The sequence below is a fragment of the Mustelus asterias genome, chromosome 17, assembly GCF_964213995.1.
Source record: "Mustelus asterias chromosome 17, sMusAst1.hap1.1, whole genome shotgun sequence".
In the NCBI taxonomy this organism is placed as follows: Eukaryota; Metazoa; Chordata; class Chondrichthyes; order Carcharhiniformes; family Triakidae; genus Mustelus; species Mustelus asterias.
In genome coordinates this window covers 90,918,290-90,944,508 of record NC_135817.1, presented here as the reverse complement: position 1 = coordinate 90,944,508, position 26,219 = coordinate 90,918,290, and the positions used below count along the sequence as shown (strand labels likewise).

At 45.8% G+C, this 26,219-nt stretch overlaps 1 protein-coding gene across 3 annotated transcripts in view; it reads right to left on the bottom strand.

Moving 5' to 3' along the window:
- The window catches only part of LOC144506674 (homeobox protein PKNOX1-like), a 211,792-nt gene that overhangs the window by 73,149 nt on the left and 112,424 nt on the right, over positions 1–26,219 (bottom strand). For all 3 annotated transcript variants that reach the window (XR_013499933.1, XM_078233097.1, XM_078233099.1), the window contains exons 6-8: positions 24,861–24,993; positions 14,860–14,954; positions 12,822–12,953 (exon numbers count right to left, since the gene is read on the bottom strand). Coding sequence is in view for 2 of the 3 variants with exons in the window: in XM_078233097.1 (XP_078089223.1) it covers positions 12,822–12,953; positions 14,860–14,954; positions 24,861–24,993 (360 nt within the window). In the remaining variant the exon portion in view is untranslated. The remainder of the gene's footprint in view (positions 1–12,821; positions 12,954–14,859; positions 14,955–24,860; positions 24,994–26,219) is intronic.

Here is a 26,219-nt window from a genome sequence, read left to right as displayed (position 1 = left end):
CATAAACACAGAGATCTGGGAGTACAGGTCCACAGATCCTTAAAAGTGGCAGCACAGGTGGAAAAGGTGGTGAAGAAAGCATACGGCACGCTTGCCTTCATCGGCCAGGGCATCGAGTATAAAAGTTGACAAATTATGTTACAGTTATATAAAATGTTAGTTAGGCCACATTTGGAATACTGTGTCCAATTCTGGTCACCACACTACCAGAAGGACATGGAGGCTTTGGAGGGACTACAGAAAAGGTTTACCAGGATGTTGCCTGGTATGGAGGGTATTAGCTATGAGGAGACATTGAAAAAACTGGGATTATTCTCCCTGGAAAGACGGAGGCTGAGGGGCGACCTGACAGAAGTTTATAAAATGATGAGAGATATAGATAGGGTGAACAGTTGGAAGCTTTTTCCCAGGGCAGAAATGACAATTACAAGGGGGCACAAGTTCAAGATAAGGGGGGAAAGGTTCAGTGGAGATGTGCGGGGGAAGTTTGTTTACACAGAGGGTGGTGGGGCCTGGAATGCACTGCCAAGTGAGGTGGTTGAGGCAGATAGGGTAGCCACATTTAAGACTTATCTGAATAGACACATGAACAGGCGGGGAATAGAGGCGGCTGGTCTAGATAGGACAATGTGGTCGGCACAGATTTGGAGGGCGAAAGGGCCTGTTCCTGTGCTGTACTGTTTTTTGTTCTTACACGGAACAGACAAATTAGGAGGAGTCGGCAACTCAGCCCCCAAGCTTGTTCTCCCATTTAATAAGATCATAGCGGATCTGACTGTAACTTTAAATCCACATTCTACCTACCTCTGGCACCCCATTGTTATCAAGAATCTACCTATGTTACATTTGCGAAGGTAAAAGAAAATGGAATCGTAGCACATTGGGCTTGTTATAGTCAATAAGTCCGGATTATTGAGAAGTTGATCACTGTACAAAGGCTTGGGCGAGATTGACTAAAAGCCCACGAAGCAGCTGATGACATCACAACTAGACTCTCTGGGCGGAATCTTGCCGTCCCGCCCGCCACGGGAATCGTAGTGGGTGGGGACAGATCATGCAAACATCCATTAACCTCAGGCAGCAATTTCCAGCCGTGGGGCATGCATGGCCGGAAAATCCCACCCTTAAAGTGGCAGCACAATATCTACCCAAATATATAACATCCCTCCCCCTTTGCCTCTTAAGGTCCCTTAGCAACAAATGACCAATATACTTTAATATAGCCATGAAAACATCGATATAAGGGCAAACAATGAATCATTACACAGTAATAGTTAACAGGAAAGACATGCTGGTGGGTGTCTATTATGCACTGGTTGCCCACGTACTTCAGGGATTTAGTTGTTCTCAATCTTTTTAAAGTTTATTTATTAGTCACAAGTAGGCTTACATTAACACTGCAATGAATTTACTGTGAAAATCCCCTCGTCGCCACACTCCGCCGCCTGTTCGGGGGAGAATTTAGCACGGTCAATGTTCCTAACCAGCGTGTCTTTCGGACTGTGGGAGGAAACCGGAGCACCCGAAAGAAACCCGCGCAGACACGGGGAGAACGTGCAGACTCCACACAGACAGTGACCCAAGCTGGAAATTGAACCCGGGTCCCTGGGCTGCGAGGCAGCAGTGCTAACGACTGTGCTTCCCCACTTAGAAGTACTCCCAGGATTTTCAGAGGATGTCTCTACCCTGGAGGGTGTAAATCTCTTATGCAGAAGAAAGACTAGTCGCAGCAAAAGATTCTTCACAAATTCTGGTGGTATGGATGGCGGTACATCCTGAGATAGTTCTGGCACACATGGGGCTGACATGTTGATGCCTGTAGCTAAAAACTGATCTGTTGCTGTTTCTACACCAGCTCATCTTCAGTTGATACTGTATTGGACATACTTCTTGGGATCTAACCTTCTGGATCAGTCTCTTGTGTGACACCTTATCAAATGCCTTCTGGAAGTCCAGGTAGATCACATCCACAGGATCCCCGTTACCTACCTTGCTGATTACATCCTCAAAGAACCCTAGCAGGTTTGTCAAACAAGACTTGTCCTTCACAAGACCGTGCGGGGAAATTGAGCTTTGCTTTTCCAGATTTTCAGTCACCTCCTCCTTAATGATCGGCTCCAGCAACTTTCCCACTACAGAGGTCAAGCTGACTGGTTTGTAGTTTCTCACTTTTTGCCTCTCTCCTTTCTTAAATAAGGGTGTCACACGGAACCTTTCTGGAATCCAGGAAATTTTGGAATGTCATAACTAATGCATCCACTATCTCTCCTGTTGCCCCCTTTATCACCCTATGGTGTAGGCCATCAGGTCCCGGGGACTTATCTACTTTAAAACCCTTCAGTTTACTGAGTACCTTCTCCCTGGTTATAGTAATTTCACCAAGTTCCACTGTATTAACTGCAGTTTTTGGTACAGAATTATCTTCTACTGTGGAGACAGAGACAAAGTATTGATTTAGAGCCTCTGCCACCTCAGAGTTTCCCATTATTATCCCACCATTTCCATCCTCTAAAGGGCCAACATCTACTTTCACTATTCTCTTCCTCTTTATATACTTATAGAATCTTTTGGTGTCAGTGTTTATGTTTTGAGCTCGCTTCCTTTCACAGTCCATTTTAGCATTTTAGATATTGTATTTAGTCACCTTTTGTTGGCATTTGAAGTTCTCCCAATCTTCCATGCTGCTAACTTTGCAGTATTATATGCTCTCATTTTTGCCCCTTATGTTATCCTTGATTTCCTTATTAAGCCATGGATGAGTTTTCACCCTTTTGCAATTCCTCTTCCTCTCAGGAATGAAGCTTAGTTGAGATGTCTTTAATATCTCCCTATGCAACTGCCACTGTTCTTCTCCCATCCTCCCCTTTAATAATCTTGCCCAGCTCACTTGGGCCAGCTCTTTCTTGGGGCCTGCACAATTACTCTTGCCCAACTCGAGTGTGATTCTGTCTTCTCACTTCTAATCTGAATTTGAAATTCTATCATGCTGTGAACACTCCTTCCAACTGGATCCTTAACTAAAGGCCATTAATCAATCCTTTCTCATTAGATAATACCAGATCTAAAGTAGCCAGTTCTCTGTTTGGCTCCACAATATGCTGCTGTAAGAAACAGTCCCTCATACACTCTATGAACTCTTTGCTACCCGTACCAAGTTGGTTACTCCAGTCAATCTGCATGTTAACGTCACCCATAATCACTGCTGTACCCTTTTCACAAGCCCTCTTCATTTCCTGATTTATACTAAGCCCTACTTCTCGGGCTAGATATTGGGCTACTTTTAGAGAGATATTGTGGGCCTAGTCAAAGAGAAAAAGGAAGCATTTGTCAGAGCTAGGAAGCTGGGAACACACAAAGCAAGTGTGGAATACAAGGAAAGTAGAAAGAAACTTAAGCAAGGAGTAAGAAGGGCTAAAGGGGGTCATGAAAAAGCATTGGCCAGCAGGATTAAGGAAAATCCTAAGGCTTTTTATACATATATAAAGAACAAGAGGGTAGCCAGGGAGAGGGTTGGCCCACTCAAGGACAAGGGAGGGAATCTATGCGTGGAGCCAGAGGAAATGGGCGAGGTATTAAATGAGTACTTAGAACCATACTTAGAACTTCGCGTCAGTATTCACCAAAGAGAAGGACTTGGTGGATGAGTCTGGGAAAGGATGTGTAGATAGTTTGAGTCATGTTGAGATCAAAAAGGAGGAGGTATTGGGGTTCTTGAGAAACATTAAGGTAGACAAGTCCCCAGGGCCTGATGGGATATACCCCAGAATACTGAGAGGGGCAAGGGAGGAAATTGCTGGGGCCTTGAGAGAAATCTTTGTATCCTCACTGGCTACAGGTGAGGTCACAGTAAGAAGTCTCACAACACCAGGTTAAAGTCCAACAGGTTTATTTGGTAGCACAAGCCACTAGCTTTCGGAGCGCTGCTGCTTCTTCAGGTGAGTGGGAGTTCTGTTCACAAACAGGGTATATAAAGACACAAACTCAATTTACAGAATAATGGTTGGAACCATTATTTAGCATTATTCAACCAATTTGACAATTATTGGAGAGGATTCTTCAAGACAGGATTTATTCCCACTTGGAAATGAGTGGACGTATTAGTGAGAGGCAACATGGTTTAGAGAAGGGGAGGTCGTGTCTCACGAACTTGATCAAGTTTTTCGAGGAAGTGACGATGATGATTGATGAGGGTAGGGCAGTGGATGTTGTCTACATGAACTTCAGTAAGGCCTTTGACAAGGTCCCTCAGGCAGACTGGTGCAGAAGGTGAAGTCGCATGGGATCAGAAGTGAGCTGGCTACGTAGATACGAAACTGGCTCGGTCAAAGAAGACAGAGGGTAGCAGTGGAAGGGTGCGTTTCTGAATGGAGGGCTGTGACAAGTGGTGTTCCTCAGGGATCAGTGCTGGGACCTTTGCTGTTTGTAATATATATAAATGATTTGGAGGAAAACGTAACTGGATTGATTAGTAAGTTTGCGGACGACACAAAGGTTGGTGGATTTGCAGATAGCGATGAGGACCATCAGAGGATACAGATCAGTTGGAGACTCGGGCGGAGAGATGGCAGATGGAGTTTAATCCGGACAAACGTGAGGTAATGCATTTTGGAAGGTCTAATACAGATAGGAAATATACAGTAAATGGCAGAACCCTTGAGTATTGATAGGCAGAGGGATCTGGGTGTACAGATACACAGGTCACTGAAAGTGGCAATGCAGGTGGAGAGGGTAGTCAAGAAGGCATATGGCATGCTTGCCATCATCGGCCGGGGTATTGAGTTTAAAAATTGGCAAGTCATGTTGCAGCTTTATAGAACCTCAGTTAGACCACACTTGGAATATAGTGATCAATTCTGGTCGCCACACTACCAGAAGGACGTAGAGGCTTTGGAGAGGGTACAAAAAAGATTTACTAGGATGTTGCCTGGTATGGAGGGCATTAGCTATGAGGAGAGGTTGGAGAAACTTGGTTTGTTCTCACTGGAGCGACGGAGATTGAGGGGAGACCTGATAGAAGTCTACAAGATGATGAGAGGCATGGACAGAGTGGATAGTCAGAAGCTTTTTCCCAGGGTGCAGGAGTCAATTACTAGGCGGCATAGGTTTAAGGTGCGAGGGGCAAGGTTTAAAAGAGATGTACAAGGCAGATTTTTTACACAGAGTGATGGGTGCCTGGAACTCGTTGCCGGGGGACGTAGTGGAAGCGGATACGGTAGTGACTTTTAAGGGGCGTCTTGACAAGTACATGAATGAGATGGGAATAGAGGGATATGGTCCCCGGCAGGGTAGGGGGTTTTAGTTAAGTCGGGCAGCATGGTCGGTGCAGGCTTGGAGGGCCGAAGGGCCTGTTCCTGTGCTGTAATTTTCTTTGTTCTTAAAGTACTGTCTGGGGGCCTGTAAATTACTCCTAGCAATGTGTTTCTTTCCTTGCTTCTTATTTCTACCCAGACTGACTCAACATTTTGGTCTCCAGTGCCAATATCATTTCTGAATACAGCCTTGCTGTCATCCTTAACCAATGGAGCAACTCCACCTCCGGCTCCTTATCGTCTGTCCTTCCGGAACACTGAATATCCTTGATTATTCAACTCCAGTCCTGATTCTCTTGTAACCACGTTTCAGAATCCCCACAGGGTTATGCCCATTAGCCACTATTTGTGCAGCCAGCTCATCAACTTTGCTTCAAATACTTTGTGCATTTAGGTATAAGGTTTTTAAATAAGTCTTACTGATTTGTCTTTCTCTCTCCGTCCTTATTTGCAGATTCCTGATAACAATGAGCCTTATCTCTAATGCTCACTCCAGATTTCAGCACATTTTGTCTTTTTATGTTTCCTTCCTCATGCAACATTGTTTTTCAACTGACTGTTTAATCTGTTGACTTCCACCTTCTGCTCACTTGCTGTCCTGCCACTTTGGATCCCACCCCCCTGCCTTACAGTTTAAATCCACCCAAACTACATGATTAAATCTCTCCGGACAAATGCGAGATGATGCATTTTGGAGGATCAAACTTAGGTGTGAATTATACTGTAAATGGCAGAACCCTTAGGAACATTAACATACAGAGGGATCTGGGCGTGCAGGTCCACGGTTCCCTAAAAGGTGGCCAAGGTGATTAAGAAGGCATGTGGCATGCTTGCCTTCATCAGCCAGGGCACTGAGTACAAGAGCAGACAAATCATGTTGCAGCTATATAAAACCTTGGTTAGGCCGCATTTGGAGTATTATGTACAGTTCTGGTCACCACCAGAGGGATGTGGAAGCTTTGGAGAGAGTGCAAAGAAGGTTCACCAAGATGTTGCCTGCTCTCGAGGGTGTTGCTATGAGGAGAGGTTGAATACACTAGGATTGTTTTCACTGGAAAGACGGAGGCTGAGGGGAGACCTGATAGAGGGTCTACAAAATTATGAGAGGCATAGATAGGGTGGATAGTCAGAGGCTTTTTTCCAGGGTGGAAGTGTCAATTACAAGGGGGCACAGGTTCAAGATGAGAAAGGAAAATTTAAGGGAGATGTGCGGGAGAAGTGTTTCACGCAGAGTGTGGTGGGTGCCTGGAACACGCTGCCAGAGGAGGTGGTGGAAACAGACACATTAGCAACATTTAAGAGGCATCTGGATGAGTACATGAATAGGGAGGGAATAAAGGGATACGGACCGGGTAAGGGCAGATGGTTTTTTTTAGGTTAGTTAGGTCATCATGATCAGCACGGGCTTGAAGGGCCGAAGGGCCTGTTCCTGTGCTGTACTTTTCTTTGTTCTTTGTACAACTTCATTCCTCAGCTCACAAATCAGCTGATCTCTTATTGTATCTTGCAGAGATTCACCAAATTCACAATGATCCGCAAGGTGCTTTAGGTTTGCCACAAATCGAGCTATCTTCACTTTTGGAACTGAAAACGCTCTGCTATAATGAAGGGTTTGGGTGAATAACGGTCCTCCAGTGTCTTAGTTAATTCTTGGTATGTTTTGTTACAGGGTTTCTCAGGATGAACCAGACCTTAGAATAAATTGAAAGTTTTGCTACCAATGGTACAAAGAAAGGCAGGGACTACAATATCCACTGGAAGCTTATTTGCCAGTTTGTAATGATAAAATCGTTCAACATAAGACTGCCAGTTCTCAAATTCTTCCTCAATGAGCCAATTTGATTTGATTTATTATTGTCACATGTATTAGCATACAGTGAAAAGTATTGTTTCTTGCGCGCTATACAGACAAAACATACTGTACATAGAGAAGGAAACGAGAGAGTGTAGAATGTAGTGTTGAGAACAAAAGATAGAATTAGGAGGTATGCTGGGCACAGCTTGCAAGAAGTTGCCTCGTTCTGGAGCCATCTTGGGAATGTCAGGGACCTGGGTTCGATTCTCGGCTCGGGTCACTGTCTGTGTGGAGTTTGCACATTCTCCCCGTGTCTGCGTGGGTTTCCTCCGGGTGCTCCGGTTTCCTCCCACAGACCAAAGATGTGCGGGTTAGGTTGATTAGCCATGCTAAATTGCCCATAGTGTCCTGGGATGTGTAGGTTAGAGGGATTAGTGGGGTAAATGTGTGGGTTTGTGGGGATAGGACCTGGGGTGGGATTGTTGTTGGTGCAGACCCAATGGGCCGAATGGCCTCCTTCTGCACTGTAGAGTTTCTATGATTTCTTCAATGGTTTGTGGGGAGGCGATGGCCTAGTGTATTATCACTAGACTATCAATCCAGAAATCCAGCAAATGTCCTGAGGACCCATGTTCGAATCCTGCTATGGCAGATGGTGGAATTTCAGTTTTAAAAATAATCTACTGATGACCATGAAACCATTGTCGATTATCGTAAGAATCTATCTAATGTCCTTCAGGGAAGGAAATTTGCCGTCCTTTCCTGGTCTGGCCTACATGTGGCTCCAGAGCAACAGCAATGCAGTTTAAGTTTATTTATTAGTTTCTCAGTAGGCTTACATTAACTGCAATGTAGTTACTGTGAAAATCCCCTAGTTACCACACTCTGGCAACTGTTCAGGCACATTGAGGGAGAATTTAGAATGGCCAATGCACCTAACCAGCAAGTCTTTCGGACTGTGGGAGGAAACCGGAGCACCCGGAAGAAACCCACGCAGTCACGGAGAGAATGTGCAGACTCTGCACAGACAGTGCCCAAGCCGGGAATCAAACCCAGGTGTCTGTCGCTGCGAGACAGCAGTGCTAACCGCTGGGCCACCCTGAGTCTCAACTGCCCCTGGGCAACTAGGGATGGGCAATAAATGCTGGCCAGCCAGTGAGGCCCATATCCTCCAAATGAATTTTAAAAAAGCACATGGGATGGTTGCAGTCAATAAGGCAGCTTTATTGAGAAGCTGTTCATTGTCCAAAGACTTGGGCTAGACTGACTAAAAGCCCACAAAGCAACTGATGACATCACAACTAAACACATGACTAGACTCTTACAGTAGCAGCACAACATCTACTCAAATATATAACTCTATCTATCTCTGCCTTAAAAATATTCAAAGATTCTGCTTCCACTGCCTTGAGGAAGAGTTCCACATACTCATGACTCTCAGAGAAAACTGTTTTTCCCTCATCTCTATCTTAAATGGGTGACCCCTTATTTTTAAGCTAGTTAGCTCAGTTTTCGCAGTAAAGTGTGTTTTCCCTGCCGAAGACTGGCAGAAGCTTACTCAGTTACACAGGATTTTGAGTTCCCTACTAATCACAGACAAGACTAGATTTTTCAACAATACTTTAAACTCCCTCACTCACCAAACTCCAAGGTACATGCTCAGTTTCAAACTGTTCTCTTGTTCCCAAGACTATCCTATCTCTGATCAGATCACCTATCAGTTGCTCAAATGCATGATTCAGCTAGGCATCTCAATGCAGTCACATACTCATCAATGTTCTCCCCAACTTCCTGAGCTCTGGTATTGAACACATAGCATTCATAGGTAACATTAATACAGGGCTGAAAGTAGGGTGCTTAAGGCCTCCAAAATGTCACAAGACTGGCTTTCCTGATCAGTGAGGTGCAGGGTCTAGTGAAGTTTGCAGCCCGCTCTCCCCAGCACTGTTAACACACTTGCTGCTCTTATTTGCTCAGGTTTCTTCTTTAACTCTGGCACTTTCATAGTTCTGCCACCCAGACTGGGAGAATGTCTCATATATTTTCAAATCTGCCTTCATCTCTGTAGAATCAGGTACTGGAATTGTCAAATGACTCATACAGTGACCAGTGTCCTGGACAAAGTTTCAGACTGAAGTTTTAATGATTATCTGCTGTTTCTTACAGCCATCAAAAAATGCTCAAATTCAGTTACGAACACTGGCCCTCCCCAATCTCGCTCTCTCTCCCCCTCCATTCCCCCCATCTCTCAGGTCCTCTATCACTCTACCCCCTTTCCTGTCTCTCACCCTCTCCTCTCCCTTCAACCCTTCTTTCTCCACACTATCTTCTGCCATCCTCCTCAGCCCCCCCTCTCTCCCCCTCCTTCACTGTCCCTCTCCATCTCCTCTCTCTCTCCCTTGATCTCTCTCTCCACCTCTCCCTCCTCTAACTCTCCCCTCATCTCGATTCTCTCTCTGCCCCTTCCTCTCCCACTTGCTCCAACTTTCATTCTCTGTTCCACCCCATTTCTCTCTCTCTCTGCATCTCTCCCTCTCCCCTCCTCTCTCCTTCTCCTCCATATCATTCCCTCGCCCCTCTCTTCACTATTCCCACTCATCTCTCCCTTCCACTATTATCCCTGTTTCCTTCCTACGTTGTCCCTACTCCACACTCTCCCCCACTCTCACTCCTCCTCTCCTTCCTCCCTCCCTTCACTCTCCTGCTTCTCCCTCCTCTTTCTCTCCCCCCCCTTTATATATCTCCCTCCTTTGTTGATACTATCCTCTCTCCACCCGCTTGCCTCTCTCCCTCTCCTCTCTCTCCACCACGCTCTCTCTCTCTGTCCCCTGCCTCTCTCTTGCCATCCTCCTTTATCCCCTCCCCTCTCACACTGAACCTCTTCTGTCTCTCACTGTCTCCCCTCATTACTTTCTCTCAGCTCCTCTATCTTTTTCCCCTTCTGCTCTCTTCCCCCTCATCTTGCCTCCCCCTTTGCCCTCTCCTCTCCTACCCGCCTCTGCATCTTGCTCTCCCACTTCCTTTCTCCCCATCCTTTTCCCTTTGAACCTCCTCCCCCTCACTCTCCTCTCCATCCTTCTCTCGAACTCCCCTCTTTTTCTCATTCCCTGCTCCTGTCTCTCCCCTCATCTATTTCATTCTCTCCCTCCCTAACCATTATATCTCTATATCTCCGCTGCCTTCTCATTCTTCCCCCACTCAAATATCTCTTCCCCACCAATCTCTCTCACTTTCAGCCCTCCTCTCCCTTTCTCTCGGTCTCAGCTCTCCCCTGCTTACCTCTCCTCTCTCTCCTCCCCGTCTTTCCCACTCCTCTCACCCACCCTCCTCCTGTCTACCTCCCTCTCTCTCCCCCTCCCCTGCTCCCTTCCCATGGCTCCCTCTGTCTCCCTCCCCGTTCCCTCTCTCTCCCCTCTCCTCTCTCCCCACTCCTTCATGCTCTCCCTTACTCCCCCTCACTTATTTATTCTCTCCTGCTTGCTCACCAATCTGTGGAACACAATATCAGATTACACAGGAACAGGAGTAGACCTTAAGTCTGTTCCCCCATTAAGTGAGACCTCTGTCTCCTATCCCTTAATCTCTTTGGATATCAAAAAATGTCAATCACAGTTTTAAAAATTAACCATTGATTTTGCATCAGCTGCCACTTGCAGAAAACAGTTCCAAACGTCACAAACCTTTGTAAGCACTCAGTTTGCGCCTGGTATATCTGCTTCGAATTTTAGGCCATGCTCTCTATCCCTGGGCTCCCCAATTAGCATTAATACTTTCTCCCAATCTACCCCATCTGCTCTCCTTCCTATCTTGAAAACTTTGATCAAATCACCCTAAACTTTCTGAATTTCAGGGAATTTAACCCCAGTTTGTGTAAGCTCGCCTCGTAAGTTAACCCTTGGCGTCCAGGATTCATTCTGGTGAATCTATGCTGTTCTCCCTCCAAAGCCAATATATCCTTCCTAAGGTGTGGTGCCCAGATCTGCTCCCAGTGACTCCAGATGTGTTCGCACAGGACTTTGTAAAGTTGGTTAGTTGTGCTATGAGGAATACGTTCCAGCAGAATTTTAGTCAATATGATTTTGGATGTGGAAATGAAACCCGAGGTCTTGCAGCTTCCACATTCATTTCAGTTTCTACCATTCTCCACCCAAGTGTTCATCCTTCACAGGGAGGTGGTATGGATGTGGAACGCAGACCTGCGGGTTGTACCACTGCCTCGGGCTGCCAAGACTCATAGATTATCCTGGTGCCCTAAAATTTCAAATGAATCTCCTGGACACTTCTGTAGGAGGCTGGGAGTAACGCCCTTCTCCCATTCCAGTCTTGCTGGAATGTAATGCAGCCTGGGGCACAAAACGGGTGAGTGTCTGGAACAAGCTGCCAGAGATAGTAGTAGAGGCGGGTAAAATTTTATCTTTTAAAAAGCATTTAGACAGTTACATGGGTACGATGGGTATAGGGGGATATGGGCCAAATGCGGGCAATTGGGATTAGCTTAGGGGTTTTAAAAAAAAATAAGGGTGGCATGGACAGGTTGGGCCGAAGGGCCTGTTTCCATGCTGTAAACCTCTATGATTCTACAGTGCAGACAAGGCCCTTCGGCCCATTGAGTCTGCACCAATGCACGAAAGGCCCTGACCTGCCCACCTAATTCCACTTGTCAGCTTTTGGCCCAGAGCCTTGAATGGGATAGATAGAGCCATTTCAGGTATGGGTAATCTGGTCACCAATATCAACTGATTGTGAAAGGACTGATACAACATTTGGAGGCAGAAGGTCACAAAACATCCCAAATAGGGTCCAATCAGTGTTGGCAACATGTGTTTGCGTATGTGTGCGTGGTGTGTGCACGCGGTGTGCACGCGGTGTGCATGTGTGCGGGCGTGGTGTGCGCGCCTGCGGTGTGCGTGTGATGTGCAAGCGTGCGGTATGCGCGCGTGTGTCTGCGCGGTGTGCACGCGTGCGTCTGTGCGGTGTGCGTGTGATGTGCAAGCGTGCGGTGTGCGCGCGTGCGTCTGCGCGGTGTGCGCGTGCGTCTGTGCGGTGTGCGCGCGTGCGTCTGCGCGGTGTGCGCGCCTGCGCGGTGTGCGCGCCTGTGTCTGCGCGGTGTGCGCGCGTGTGTCTGCGCGGTGTGCGCGCGTGTCTCTGTGCGGTGTGCGCGCGTGTCTGTGCGGTGTGCGCGCGTGCGTCTGCGCGGTGCGCGCGCGTGTGTCTGCGCGGTGCGCGCGCGTGCGTCTGTGCGGTGTGCGCGCGTGCGTCTGTGCGGTGTGCGTCTGTGCGGTGTGCGCGCGTGTGTCTGTGCGGTGTGCGCGCGTGCGTCTGTGCGGTGTGCGCGCGTGCGTCTGTGCGGTGTGCGTGCGTGCGTCTGTGCGGTGTGCGTGCGTGCATGCACACAGACAGGCTAGAACAGTTTTCATTAGTTTTCAGCACCTAAAATTAAACCTTGCCAGTCAGTCTGTGCCTACGGAACCACATTGAACTTGACAAGCAATGGAGTAGTCGCTCAACTAAGCATGTGACTCTGTCCACAATTAGACACGCAACTGGAAATGTTTATCATGTGAGCAGTTTGATAATATTGAATGTCAAACCCGTCCACAAAAAAAATGAACACAGAAAATAAAAAAGATTCTGTCCAAATGAGCGTAACAAATTTAAAGCAGGAGTTTTCTTGCAGCTGACACCCACAGCTGAACAGCATGACATGTGATACTCACCGCAATGTGCTGGAACAGCCAGGACCTCATGATATTAGTAGCTTGCTTTGGCAAGACTCCACGTTTATTTTTTGGAGAATTCTCACTGTCTTGATGCAAGACATTCACATCTTGATTTAACTGCAGTTGAAGCTGATTAAAAACAAATGTTTTGTGTCAAAGATCGATTGATAGGTGGATATAGATCCTCACTCAGAGGCTATTCTTTATACTGACAGTGAGCCCAACACTGGACCAAGCTCATCTCATATATCCTGCCTGATTCTCTAACCCAAAGGCAAACAACATTAACCCACTGCTCACCATGTATTGTCACTGGACCAGTAATTCAGAGGCAAGTAATTCAGAGGCCAGTAATTCAGAGGCCCTGGCTAATGTTCTGGTGTGGAGATGCTGGCGTTGGACTGGGGTAAACACAGTAAGAAGTCTAACAACACCAGGTTAAAGTCCAACAGGTTTATTTGGTAGCAAACACCACTAGTTTTCGGAGCGCTGCTCCTTCGTTAGGTGGAGTGGATCTCCCACTCCACCTGACGAAGAAGCAGCGCTCCGAAAACTAGTGGTGTTTGCTACCAAATAAACCTGTTGGACTTTAACCTGGTGTTGTTAGACCACTTACAATGTTCCGGGGACAGGGGTTCAAATCCCACTGTGATAGCTGGTGGAATTTAAATTCAATTTATTAAAATCTGGAATTGAAAGCTACTCTCAGTAATGGTGATCATGATAACTATCATTGTGTATTGAAAAAACCATCTGGTTCATTAACACCCTTTAGGAAATCAGCTGTCCTTACCTGGTCTGGCCTACATGTGACTTCAGACCCACAGTAACCTTAATAAGGCAACAGATACTGGCCTTGTCAGAGGTTTCCACATTCCACGAAAGAATAAATATATCTCTTTGCAGCCTGTGTGTGTCCTCCCCATAGCTTACCATTCCAGCTAGTTTTGTATAATCAGCAAACTGTTACATTACTCTGTGTCTCTTCATCCGAGTCATTAATACAGACTGTAACTATCTTGAGGCCCCAGCATTGATTCCTGTGAAAGTCCACCATTCACTACCAGCAGCTTGAGAAAACCCAGTTAATGCCCACTCTCTGTTTTCTATCCATTAACCAATCCTCTATCCATACTAATATATTACCCCAACTCCAGGAGCCCTTCTCCTGCCTGTTAATCACTTTGTGGCATTTTATTGAATGTTTTTTGGAAAACTACATCTATTGGTTCCCCTTTATCTACCCTCCAATTAACATCCTTAAAAAAACTCTAATAAATTTGTCTAACAGGACTTATTCTAATCAAGCTATGTTTTTCTAGATGCATTGTTAAGATTTCCTTACTCATAGATCCCAGCTTTTTTCCAACAGTTGATGCTCGCTTAACTGGCCTTTAGTTCACTTTTTAAGAAAGGAGGAAGAGAGAAAACAGCGGTGGAACATTTGCCAATTTCCAGTCTAATGGGCTGTTCCCAAATCTAAGGAATTTTGGAAACTCATAGCCAGCACATCCACTATCTCTGCAGCAATGTCTTTTAGAACCTTTGGGTGTAGATCATCTGGTCCTGGGATGTGTTGGATTTTTGACCCATAACTTTCTCCAATATGTTATCTCTGTCAATACTAATTTCCTCACTCTTTTTAGCCTCAAGATTATCATCTATTTCTGGTCTGAAACTTGTATCTTCTACAGTGAAGACAGATATAAAATATTTGTTCAATGCCGCTGCCATTTCCTCATTCTCAATGATCATTTGTCCAGTTTCTGATTCTAACGGACCGGTGTAACTGTTTTTTGGGTTGAGAGTATAACCAGTCTTTACAGTGTAGGCTGTGATGTGAAATATTTTTATTTAGCTGTGTGTCATATTTACTTTGTTCTTGAGTTAGAGTTCTAAAGAGTTAACAATCCTGAAGCTGAGTTGTTACAGAGCTATTTAATGCCATTCCATAATTTCCACATGTTGCTTTATGACACTGTTACTCATGGGAGGGACAAACTCTCTCTCATTATGCTGCACTTGTATAACGTACCTGAGCATTCTGGATACGTATAGTGCCATGTGTTTGTGTCACTACCTGGCCTTGAGGCGTAACCACGGTAACAGGCTGATAAACTGCTCCACCACCTATTGAATGAAGGGAACAGAGTAAGTTACAAATATCTTTCTGTTGTACATAACCTCAATTTACAAAATCATTAGCAATGCACAAAGAACCCACAACTGCAGGTATTCAATATTAGAAACAAGAGGAAATGTAAACAGATTAAAAGCGTGTCTAAGGAAGACCAAACCCTACAAACACTTCAACATGGAAATAGTGGCACCGAGCTATCCAAATTTGAGATGGCAGACGGCAGGAATTCTTCATGGGTTCTAGCCTGTGCTCAGAATATTGGAATAGTTAGGAAAATGGCAGGGTTCTAGTGGTACAAAGATCATAAGAAAAGGAAGTGAAAGACTTTGTCTCACCAAACTTCATCCCTTCAAACAAAAACAGAAAATGCTGGAAAATCTCAGCAGGACTGACAGCACCTGAAGAGAGAGAGAATAGAGCCAACGTTGAGTTTGGATGACCCTTCGTCAGATCTTACGAAGCTTCAACAGCTCTGATCAAGAGTCAATAGACTCAAAACATTGGTTCTGTTCTCTCTCCATAGATGTTGTCCGACTTGCTGAGATCTTCCAGCATTTCCAGATTGTGTTTCAGATTCCAGCATCTGCAGTACTTTGAGTCATAGAATCCCTACAGTGCAGAAAGAGGCCATTTGGCCTATCGAGCCTGCACCGACAACAATCCCACTCAACCCCTATCCCCGTAATCCCACGTATTTACACTAAGGGATAATTTAGCATGGCCAATCACCCTAACCTGCACATCTATGGACTGTGGGAGGAAACCGGAGCATCCGGAGGAAACCCACACAGACATAGCGAAAACGTGCAAATTCCATATATACAGTTCCCCGAGGCTGGAATTGAACCCGGGTCACTGATGCTGTGAGGCAGCAGTGCTAACCATTGTGCCACCGTGCCATCCATCCCTTTAAAACATCATCCATCCAATTATTTTGAATCTCCAATGCTTGGACTCCTCTGGCCTGCCTAACATTGCTAACAAGTTTCAAGCTTGCCTCATGTAGGTGTTCTGACTTTACTTTTCACTTTGGTGATGGAAGACCAGATGATGTGCTATTTAACAATGACGAGTGCATAACACACAAAGTGCTAGTCAACATTATAGTAGTCTGACCTGTCTCTGTTAATTTTATTGCTGTATATACAGGACGTACGGAGGTTAGCAAATACATAGGTCATTAAAAGTTGGCCAACAGGCACAAGACATTTTCAATAAAGGTAACGGAATGTTTGATTTCATCTCCAAGGGCTAGAATACAATTGGGAGGAAAATTATCCACATTTTTGTTCAAACCCCATCTCAAGCACAGTGGGCAGCACACTTCGAGCAGCTAATATTGGCTTTCAAAAGGATGCAGCAGAGATTACCATCATGATACCAGGAAAAACAGGGTTATATTATGAAGACATTTTTTGATTAGGCTTGCATTCCCCTGAATTCAGAAGGTAAAAGGGGAATCTTAATCAGAGTAAAATAAAATGCTGCAGTTTCAGAACTCTAGCAGTCTTATAGACTCGAAATGTTAACTCGGTTTCTCTCTTGATAAGGCAAAGGAGAATCCAAAGAGCTCCTACAAATACATAAAGGGCAAAAGAGTAACAAGGGAGAGAGTAGGGCCTCTTAAGGATCAACAAGGTCATCTATCATAGAAACCCTACAGTGCAGAAGGAGGCCATTCGGCCCATCGAGTCTGCACCGACCACAATCCCACCCAGGCCCTACCCCCACATATTTACCCGCTAATCCACGCATCTCAGAACTCTAAGGGGCAATTTTTAACCTGGCCAATCAACCTAACCCGCACATCTTTGGACTGTGGGAGGAAACCGGAGCACCCGGAGGAAACCCACGCAGACACGAGGAGAATGTGCAAACTCCACACAGACAGTGACCCGAGCCGGGAATCGAACCCGGGACCCTGGAGCTGTGAAGCAGCAGTGCTAACCACTGTGCTACCGAGCCGCCCCTATGTGCGGATCCACAAGAGATGGGTGAGATCCTAAATGAATATTTCTGATCAGTATTTACTGTTGAGAAAAGCATGGATGTTAGGGAACTTGGGGAAATAAATAGTGATGTCTTGAGGAGTGTACATATTACAGAGGTGGTGGTGCTGGAAGTCTTAAAGCGCATCAAGGTAGATAAATCCCCGGGACCTGATGAAGTATATCCCAGGACATTGTGGGAGGCTAGGGAGGAAATAGCGGGATCCCTAGCCAAGATATTTGAATCATCGATAGTCACGGGTGAGGTGCCTGAAGATTGGAGAGTGGCAAATGTTGTGCCTTTGTTTAAGAAGGGCTGCAGGGAATAGCCTGGGAACTACAGGCCAGTGAGCCTCCCATTTGTCATGGGTAAATTGTTGGAAGGTATTTTGAGAGACAGGATCTACAGGCATTTAGAGATGCAAGGACTGATTAGGGACAGTCAGCATGGCTTTGTGAGTGGAAAATCATGTCTCACAAGTTTGATTGAGTTTTTTGAAAGGGTAACCAAGAAGGTAGGTGAGGGCAATGCAATTGATGTTGTCTACATGGACTTTAGCAAGACCTTTGGCAAGGTACCGCATGGTAGGTTGTTGCATAAGGTTAAATCTCACGGGATCCAGGATGAGGTATCTAAATAGATACAAAATTGGCTTCTTGACAGAAACCAGAGGGTAGTTATAGAGGGTTGTTTTTCAAACTGGAGGCCTGTGACCAGCGGTGTGCCTCAGGGATCAGTGCTGGGCCCACTGTTATTTGTCATTTATATTAATGATTTGGATGAGAATACAGGGGGCATGGTTAGTAAGTTTGCAGATTGACACCAAGACTGGTGGCAGAGTGGACAGTGAAGTAAGTTATCTCCAATTGCAACGGGATCTTGATCAATTGGGCCAGTGGGCTGACGAATGGCAGATGGAGTTTAATTCAGATAAATGCGAGGTGATGCATTTTGGTAGATTGAACCAGGGCAGGACTTACTCAGTTAATGGTAGGGTGTTGGGGAGAGTTACAGAACAAAGAGATCTAGGGGTACATGTTCATAGCTCCTTGAAAGTGGAGTCACAGGTGGACAGAGTGGTGAAGAAGGCATTCGGCATGCTTGGTTTCATCGGTCAGAACATTGAATACAAGAGTTGGAATGTCTTGTTGATGTTGTACAAGACATTGGTAAGGCCACATTTGGAATACTGTGTGCAATTCTGGTCACCCTATTATGGAAAGGATATTATTAAACTAGAAAGAGTGCAGAAAAGATTTACTCGGATGCTACCGGGACTTGATGGATTGAGTTATAAGGAGAGGCTGGATAGACTGGGACGTTTTTCTCTGGAGCGTAGGAGGCTGAGGGGTGAGCTTATAGAGGTCTATAAAATAATGAGGGGCATATTTCAGCTAGATAGTCAATATCTTTTCCCAAAGGTGGGGGAGTCTAAAACTAGAGGGCGTAGGTTTAAAGTGAGAGGGGAGAGATACAAAAGTGTCCAGAGGGGAAATTTTTTCACACAGAGGGTGGTGAGTATCTGGGACAAGCTGCCAGAGGTAGTAGTAGGGGCGGGTACAATTTTGTCCTTTAAAAGCATTTAGACAGTTACATGGGTACAATGGGTATAGAGGGATATGGGCCAAATGCGGGCAATTGGGACTAGCTTAGGGTTTTAAAAAAGAAAGGGCGGCATGGACAAGTTGGGCTAAAGGGCCTGTTTCCATGCTGTAAACCTGTACCTCCAGGACTCCACTAATATTGCCAGACCTGCTGAAATTTTCCAGCATTTTCTTTTACATTTTAAAATCTAATCAAGGTATTGAACAGAGATGGGAAATGAGGTAGAAGAGGACACAAGTTAAAATTAGAAATAAGTAATTTAGGAGTGAAATTAGAACGCACTTCTTCACACAAACGGGATTGGAAATCTGGAACCTGCTCCTCCAAAAGGCTGGATGTCAAGTGGAATCTTTAAGATGAAGCTAGATAGATCGATTGATAAATAAATAGATTGATAGACAGACAGAAACAGATATTTATTGGGTAAGGTATCAAGGGATATGAATAAAAGTTTGGTAGTTGAGGTACAGCTCACCCATGATCAGCAGAATGGGCTTAAAGGCTGAACAACCTCCTCCTCATGTTTTTAGACCCAAGACATCTACCACAAAATCTTCACTTGGCATTACTCTGGGTAAGTCAGAGGGCAGATTTTCTTTGGTCAAGGTTATTAGGTTTAATGTGTAGTATGGAAGTTAGATTAAGTGAAATAATAAAAACAGGCAGGAACTGTACGGCCACATATTAAAGAAAGCCTGGAAGCTTAAATGTGTGGAAGAAAGCCTGAATCAGAAACATAGAAACATAGAAAAACTACAGCACAAACAGGCCCTTCGGCCCACAAGTTGTGCCGAACACATCCCTACCTTCTAGACCTACCGATAACCCTCCATCCTATTAAGTCCCATGTACTCATCCAGGAGTCTCTTAAAAGACCCTATTGAGTTCGCCTCCACCACCACTGACGGCAGCCGATTCCACTCACCCACCACCCTCGGTGTGAAAAACTTACCCCTAACATCTCCCCTGTACCTACCCCCCAGCACCTTAAACCTGTGTCCTCTCGTAGCAGACATTTCCACCCTGGGAAAAAGCCTCTGAGAGTCCACCCGATCTATGCCTCTCAACATCTTATACACCTCTATTAGGTCTCCTCTCATCCTTCGTCTCTCCAAGGAGAAAAGACCGAGCTCCCTCAGCCTATCCTCATAAGGCATGCCACTCAATCCAGGCAACATCCTTGTAAATCTCCTCTGCACCCTTTCAATCTTTTCCACATCCTTCCTATAGTGAGGCGACCAGAGCTGAGCACAGTACTCCAAGTGGGGTCTGACGAGGGTCTTATATAGCTGCATCATTATCCCCAGACTCCTGAACTCAATCCCTCGATTAATAAAGGCCAGCACACCATACGCCTTCTTAACCACCTCCTCCACCTGCGGGGCCGATTTTAGAGTCCTATGGACCCGGACCCCCAAGGTCCTTCTAATCCTCTACCGTACTAAGAGTCTTTCCCTTTATATTGTACTCCTTCAACACATTTGACCTACCAAAATGGACCACGACGCATTTATCTGGGTTGAAGTCCATCTGCCACTTCTCCGCCCAGTCTTGCATCCTATCTATGTCCCTCTGTAACTTCTGACATCCCTCCAGACTATCCACAACCCCACCAACCTTCGTGTCGTCGGCAAACTTACCAACCCATCCCTCCGCTTCCTCATCCAGGTCATTTATGAAAATGACAAACAGCAAGGGTCCCAGAACAGATCCCTGGGGCACACCACTGGTGACCGACCTCCATTTAGAAAAAGACCCATCTATACCCATTCTCTGCCTCCTTTGGGCAAGCCAGTTCTGGATCCACCGGGCAGCAGCCCCTTGGATCCCATGCCCTCTCACTTTTTCTAGAAGCCTTGCATAGGGGACCTTATCGAACGCCTTGCTAAAATCCATATAAACCACATCTACCGCCTTCCCTTCGTCAATGTGTTTAGTCACATTTTTGAAGAACTCCACCAGGCTCGTAAGGCACGATCTGCCCTTGACAAAGCCATGCTGAGTATTCTTGAGCATACTAAACCTCTCTAAATGTTCATATATCCTGTCCCTCAGGATCTTCTCCATCAGCTTACCAACCACTGAGGTTAGACTCACCGGTCGGTAATTTCCTGGGCTATCCCTATTCCCCTTCTTGAAAATAGGAACCACATCCGCAATCCTCCAATCCTCCGGCACCTCTCCCGTCTCCATCGACGACGCAAAGATCATCGCCAGAGGCTCTGCAATCTCCTCCCTCACCTCCCACAGTAACCTGGGGTACATCCCATCCGGACCCGGCGACTTATCTATCTTGATGCCATTCAAAGATTCCAGCACAACCACTTTCTTAAAGTCCACATACTCAATCCTTTCAGTCCCCGCTCGCCCGCAGTACATCCACCCAGGTCCTTCTCCTCTGTGAAAACCGAGGCAAAATACTCAAAATACTCAAAGGTAAAGACATTCCTCAACAGGACCCACATTCTACTTTGGCAAGAGCTCTCTGACTGAAACAAGAATCCAGGACTTTATACTTTTGTTTCTGACTTGCAACATTTGCAATGCTTAAAACTTTGGGTTGTAATTTTAAAAGTGTATGATTTTATAGATTGTAAAACATTTGAACAGAAAAATAAAGATTCAGACCTCGTTGCACAAGTTCAAATGATCTCTTTCAAATCCTGCAGTCATATCCAAATCTTTCAGTACAATATCCACTTAATGCTCCCCTTGTTCTGAGGATATCAAGAAGGCTCGTTGGCAAGGCAGTATTTGATGTCCAAGGTTTGGCACCAAGCCACATCAGGAGGTTCTGGGTCAGATGACCAACAGCTAGGCTTTCAGGACTGTTTTAAAGGGGGAATGAGAGGCAGAGAGGTTTCGGGAGGAAATTCCAGAGCTTTGGGCCTGGATAGATGAAGGCACGGCTACAAATGACAGAACTAGGTAATATACTCCTCCACTGGTGGGGAAGCCTCTGGATTCTTAACTGGCCAGGGGGCTTGTTCCGTGCCGCTGGTATTTCACCTGTGGTGGGGAGAGGTCCATGCCATTTGGGAGGCCTAGTGAATTCAGCTGTGCCAGTTGATGTCAGGCAAGGGTGGGGGAACCTCCTATGCAAGTCCCCTAGGCCCATTGGGTGCACAGCATCACTATCACCTCCCCCCATCTCCTCCCCCAAGGTTATGCCCCTTTAAACCTGAGAGATTGTCTCCCCTCTCCTCTTGCCAGAACAGGTTGTCAGTGTGAGACCCTCACACTCACCCCACACTTACCTGAACTCCGCAGTGTGGTGGGCCAGCCTGTAATCCCAGGAGTGGCCACCACTCCCAGTGGTGATGCTACAACTATACAGTATATTTGGATGATCAGGTGTCACACAAAAGGCTACAACACAAGAAAGGAACTCATGGTGTTTGGAGGTTTTATTCTGACATGGATAGAGAGTTGGCTAATTAACAGGAAGCAGTGAGTATTTTTGATTTGATTTATTGTCATATGTATTAACATACAGTGAAAAGTATTGTTTTTTGCGTGCTATACAGACAAAGCATACCTTTCATAGAGAAGGATGTAGATACGCAGAGGGACCTGGGTGTGCAAGTCCACAGATCCTTGAAGGTGACGTCACAGGTGGAGAAGGTAGTGAATAAGGCATATGGCATGCTTGCCTTTATAGGACGGGGCATAGAGTATAAAAGTTGGGGTCTGATGTTGCAGTTGTATAGAACGTTGGTTCGGCCACATTTGGAATACTGCACCCAGTTCGCCACACCACCAGAAGGACGTGGAGGCTTGAGAGACAGTGCAGAGGAGGTTTACCAGGATGTTGCCTGGTATGGAAGGGCTTAGTTATGAGGAGAGATTGGGTAAACTGGGGTTGTTCTCACTGGAAAGACGGAGGATAAGGGGTGACCTAATAGAGGTGTATAAAATTATGAAAGGCATAGATAGGGTGAACGGTGGGAAGCTTTTTCCCAGGTTGGTGGTGACGTTCACGAGGGGTCATAGGTTCAAGGTGAGGGGCGGGGAGGTTTAACACGGATATCAGAAGGACGTATTTTACACAGAGGGTGGTGGGGACCTGGAATGCGCTGCTGGGCAAGGTGGTGGAGGCGGACACACTGGGAACGTTTAAGACTTATCCAGATAGCCACATTAACGGAGTGGGAATGGAGGGATACAAAAGAATGGTCTAGTTGGGACCAGGGAGCGGCGCGGGCTTGGAGGGCCGAAGGGCCTGTTCCTGTGTTTTTGAAATGAGAGAGTGCAGAATGTAGTGTTACAGTCATAGCTAGGGTGTAGAGAAAGATCAACTTAATGCAAGGTAGGTCCGTTCAAAAGTCTAACAGCAGCAGGGAAGAAGCTGTTCTCAAGTCGGTTGGTACGTGACCTCAGACTTTTGTATCTTTTTCCCGAAGGAAGAAGGTGGAAGACAGAATGTCCGGGGTGCATGGGGTCCTTAATTACGCTGGCTGCTTTGCCGAGGCAGCAGGAAGTGTAGACAGAGTCAACGGATAGGAGGCTGGTTTGCGTGAATATTGTTAAGGGGGTCTTTCTCAGGTTAGAGAGCAATAACCAGTGGAGTGCCACTGGAATCAGTGCTGGGACCGCAGCTTTTCACAATGGATATTAATCATTTGGAGGAAGGAACAGAGTGTACTGTGGCCAAATTTGCAGATGGTACCAAGGTGTGCGGGAAGGCAGGTTGTAAGGAGGATAGAAATAGTTTACAGAGAGATATTGACAGGTTAAGTGAAGGATTTGAGGATCCTTGTTCGTGAAACCCAGAAAGCTAGCATACCATACAGGTGCAGAAGGTAATAGGGAAGGGAAATGGAATGCTGGCTTTTATTTCAAAGGGGCTAGAGTATAAAAGTAAAGAGGTTGTTGCTGCAACTGGACAAGGTACCAGTGCGGCCACATTTAGAATACTGTGTACAGTTTTGGTCCCTTTATTTAAGGACAGACATGATTGGAGGCAGTACAGCGGAGGTTTACTGGGATGATCCTGGGTATGGAGGAGCTGCCATCTGAGGAAAGATTAAACAGCCTGGGTCTGTAACCCTTGGAGATCAGAAGAATCAGAGGTGATATGATTGAAACATACAAGATTCTTAAAGGTAAATGTTGGGATGATGTTTCCACTGATGGGAGCGTGTAGGGCCAGAGGGCAGAGTCGCACAATAAGGGGGATATTACTTGAGATGGATTTGAAGAAGAATTTATTCTATCAATGTATGGTGAATCTTGGAAATTCTTTGCCCCTGGAAGCTGTGGAAGCTGAGTCCTTGAACATTTCCAAGACCAAGATCGATAGGTTTTTAAAATCAGTAGGGGAATTAAGGGTTATGAGGAGAGAAAGAAGGAAAGGGGACTTAGTGAGTGCTAGGTCACCCATGACCTTATTAACCAACTGAGCAGGCTCGAAGGGCTAAATGGCCTACTCCTGTTCCTATTTATTATGATCTTATGGTCACCTGATTGGCCAGCAACTCCCTAAGGCACCTCTCTAATGCATGGATGTCCTGTCCTCCCTGTATTAGTGTGGGGCAGTCATTGGGATTGTGGCCAGGCTTCCCACCCACACATCCTCTGCCCTCAATTTTTAGCTGGCATCCCATAAAATCCAGCCCAAGTATCCTGGAAGGCTGTGTGTTTGGAGGAGGTCATAATGTGGAGATGCCGGCGTTGGACTGGGGTGAACACAGTAAGACTTTGTTGTTAAAACTCATATTGTGTTTGGAGGTGGTTACAGAGATGGAGAAAGTGAAAGGCCATGGAGGAATTTGAAAACAAGGAGTTGCTGGGCTGGGTGTCAGTGTAGACAGTGAGCATAGGGGTGATGAGTGAACAGAACTTTGTGTGAATTAGGAGACAGTTAGAAGATGCTTGGATGAGTTGAAATTACAGCTGCAGAAGATGGGTGACCATTAGAATCATTAAGTCTGAGGGTAACAAAGGCATGGATGAGGGCTTCAGCAGCAGTTGAGATGAGACAGGGGCACAGATCACAGATGGATGATATTACAGGGGTGGAGGTGGGCAGTCTTAGTGATGGGAAAGGATATGGGGTCAGCTGCTCAGCTTAGGGCGAGTTAGGACACCAAGGTTGCAAACAGTCTGGTTCAGCCTCAGACAGGGGTCAGGGAGAGGAATGGAGCTGATTCCTAGGGGAAAAAACAAAGGCTTTGACCTTCCCATAGAGAGTTGGAGGAAATTTCTGCTTATTGTTTTAGTGGATGTTGGACAAGCAGATTTGTGTTGGTGGCATTTGAACTCATGCTTCATGAGCTACCTGTCTATAATGACTCACATACCTGTTACAACTTGAGTAGGGTTTACTGTCGTCACTGTGACATTTCCTTGCTGCAAAGCCGAGGCAGGAACTACGATTCCCTGAGGACTGATGGTGCCGGGTAAGGTGGTGATGGTTGTGTTCTGAACAGGAAGCTGGTGGAAAACATTATAGCAAAAGAAAAGTGCATTAAATAAAAAGTCATTAATGTTGTTTTTGAATCTTAAAATGTCATAACTAATTGGTCACTGTTGTATTGTGGGATTTCTGGCACTTTAAAAAAAGATGTCTGTGAGACGTGAGCATTGCTGGATAAGCCAGTATTTATTGCCTATCCCTAATTGCTCTTGAGAAGGTGGTGGTGAGCTGCTTTCTTGAACCACTGCAGTCCACACTGTGTAGATACATCCACAGTGCTGTTAGGGAGAGGGTTCCAGGATTTTGATCCAGCGACAGTGCAGGAATGGTGATATATTAAAATCAGGATGGTGAATGAGTTGGAGGGGAACTTCCAGGTGGTGGTGTTCCCAGGTACCTGCTGCTCTTGCCCTTCTCGATGGCAGTTTGTGGGTTTGGAAGGTGCTGCTGATGAAGTGTATCCCAGGACATTGTGGGAGGCTAGGGAGGAAATTGCAGGTCCCCTCGCAAAGATATTTAAATCATCGAAAGTCACAGGTGAGATGTCTGAAGATTGGAGGGTGGCAAATGTTGTGCCTTTGGTGAAAAAAGCCTGCAGGGAAAAGCCTGGGAACTACAGGCCAGTGAGCCTCACTTCTGTGGTGGGTAAATTGTTGGAAGACGTTTGGAGAGACAGGATCTACAGGCATTTAGAAATGCAAGGACTGATTAGGGAAAGTCAGCATGGCTTTGTGAGTGGAAAATCATGTCTCACAAATTTAATTGAGTTTTTTGAAGGGGTAACCAAGAAGGTAGATGAGGGCAGTGCAGTTGATGTTGTCTACATGGACTTTAGCAAGGCTTTTGACAAGGTACCGCATGGTAGGTTGTTGCAAAAGGTTAAATCTCATGGGATCCAGGGTGAGATAGCTAACTGGATACAAAATTGGCTTCTTGACAGAAGCCAGAGGGTGGTTGTAGAGGGTTGTTTTTCAAACTGGAGACCTGTAACCAGCGATCGGTGCTGGTTACAGGTTATTTGTCATTTATATTAATGATTTGGATGAGAATATAGGAGGCATGGTTAGTAAGTTTGCAGATGACACCAAGATTGGTTGCATAGTGGACAGTGAAGAAGGTTATCTCCGATTGCAACGGGATCTTGATCAATTGGGCCAGTGCGCTGACGAATGGCAGATGGAGTTTAATTTAGATAAATGCGAGGTGATGCATTTTGGTAGATTGAACCAGGGCAGGACTTACT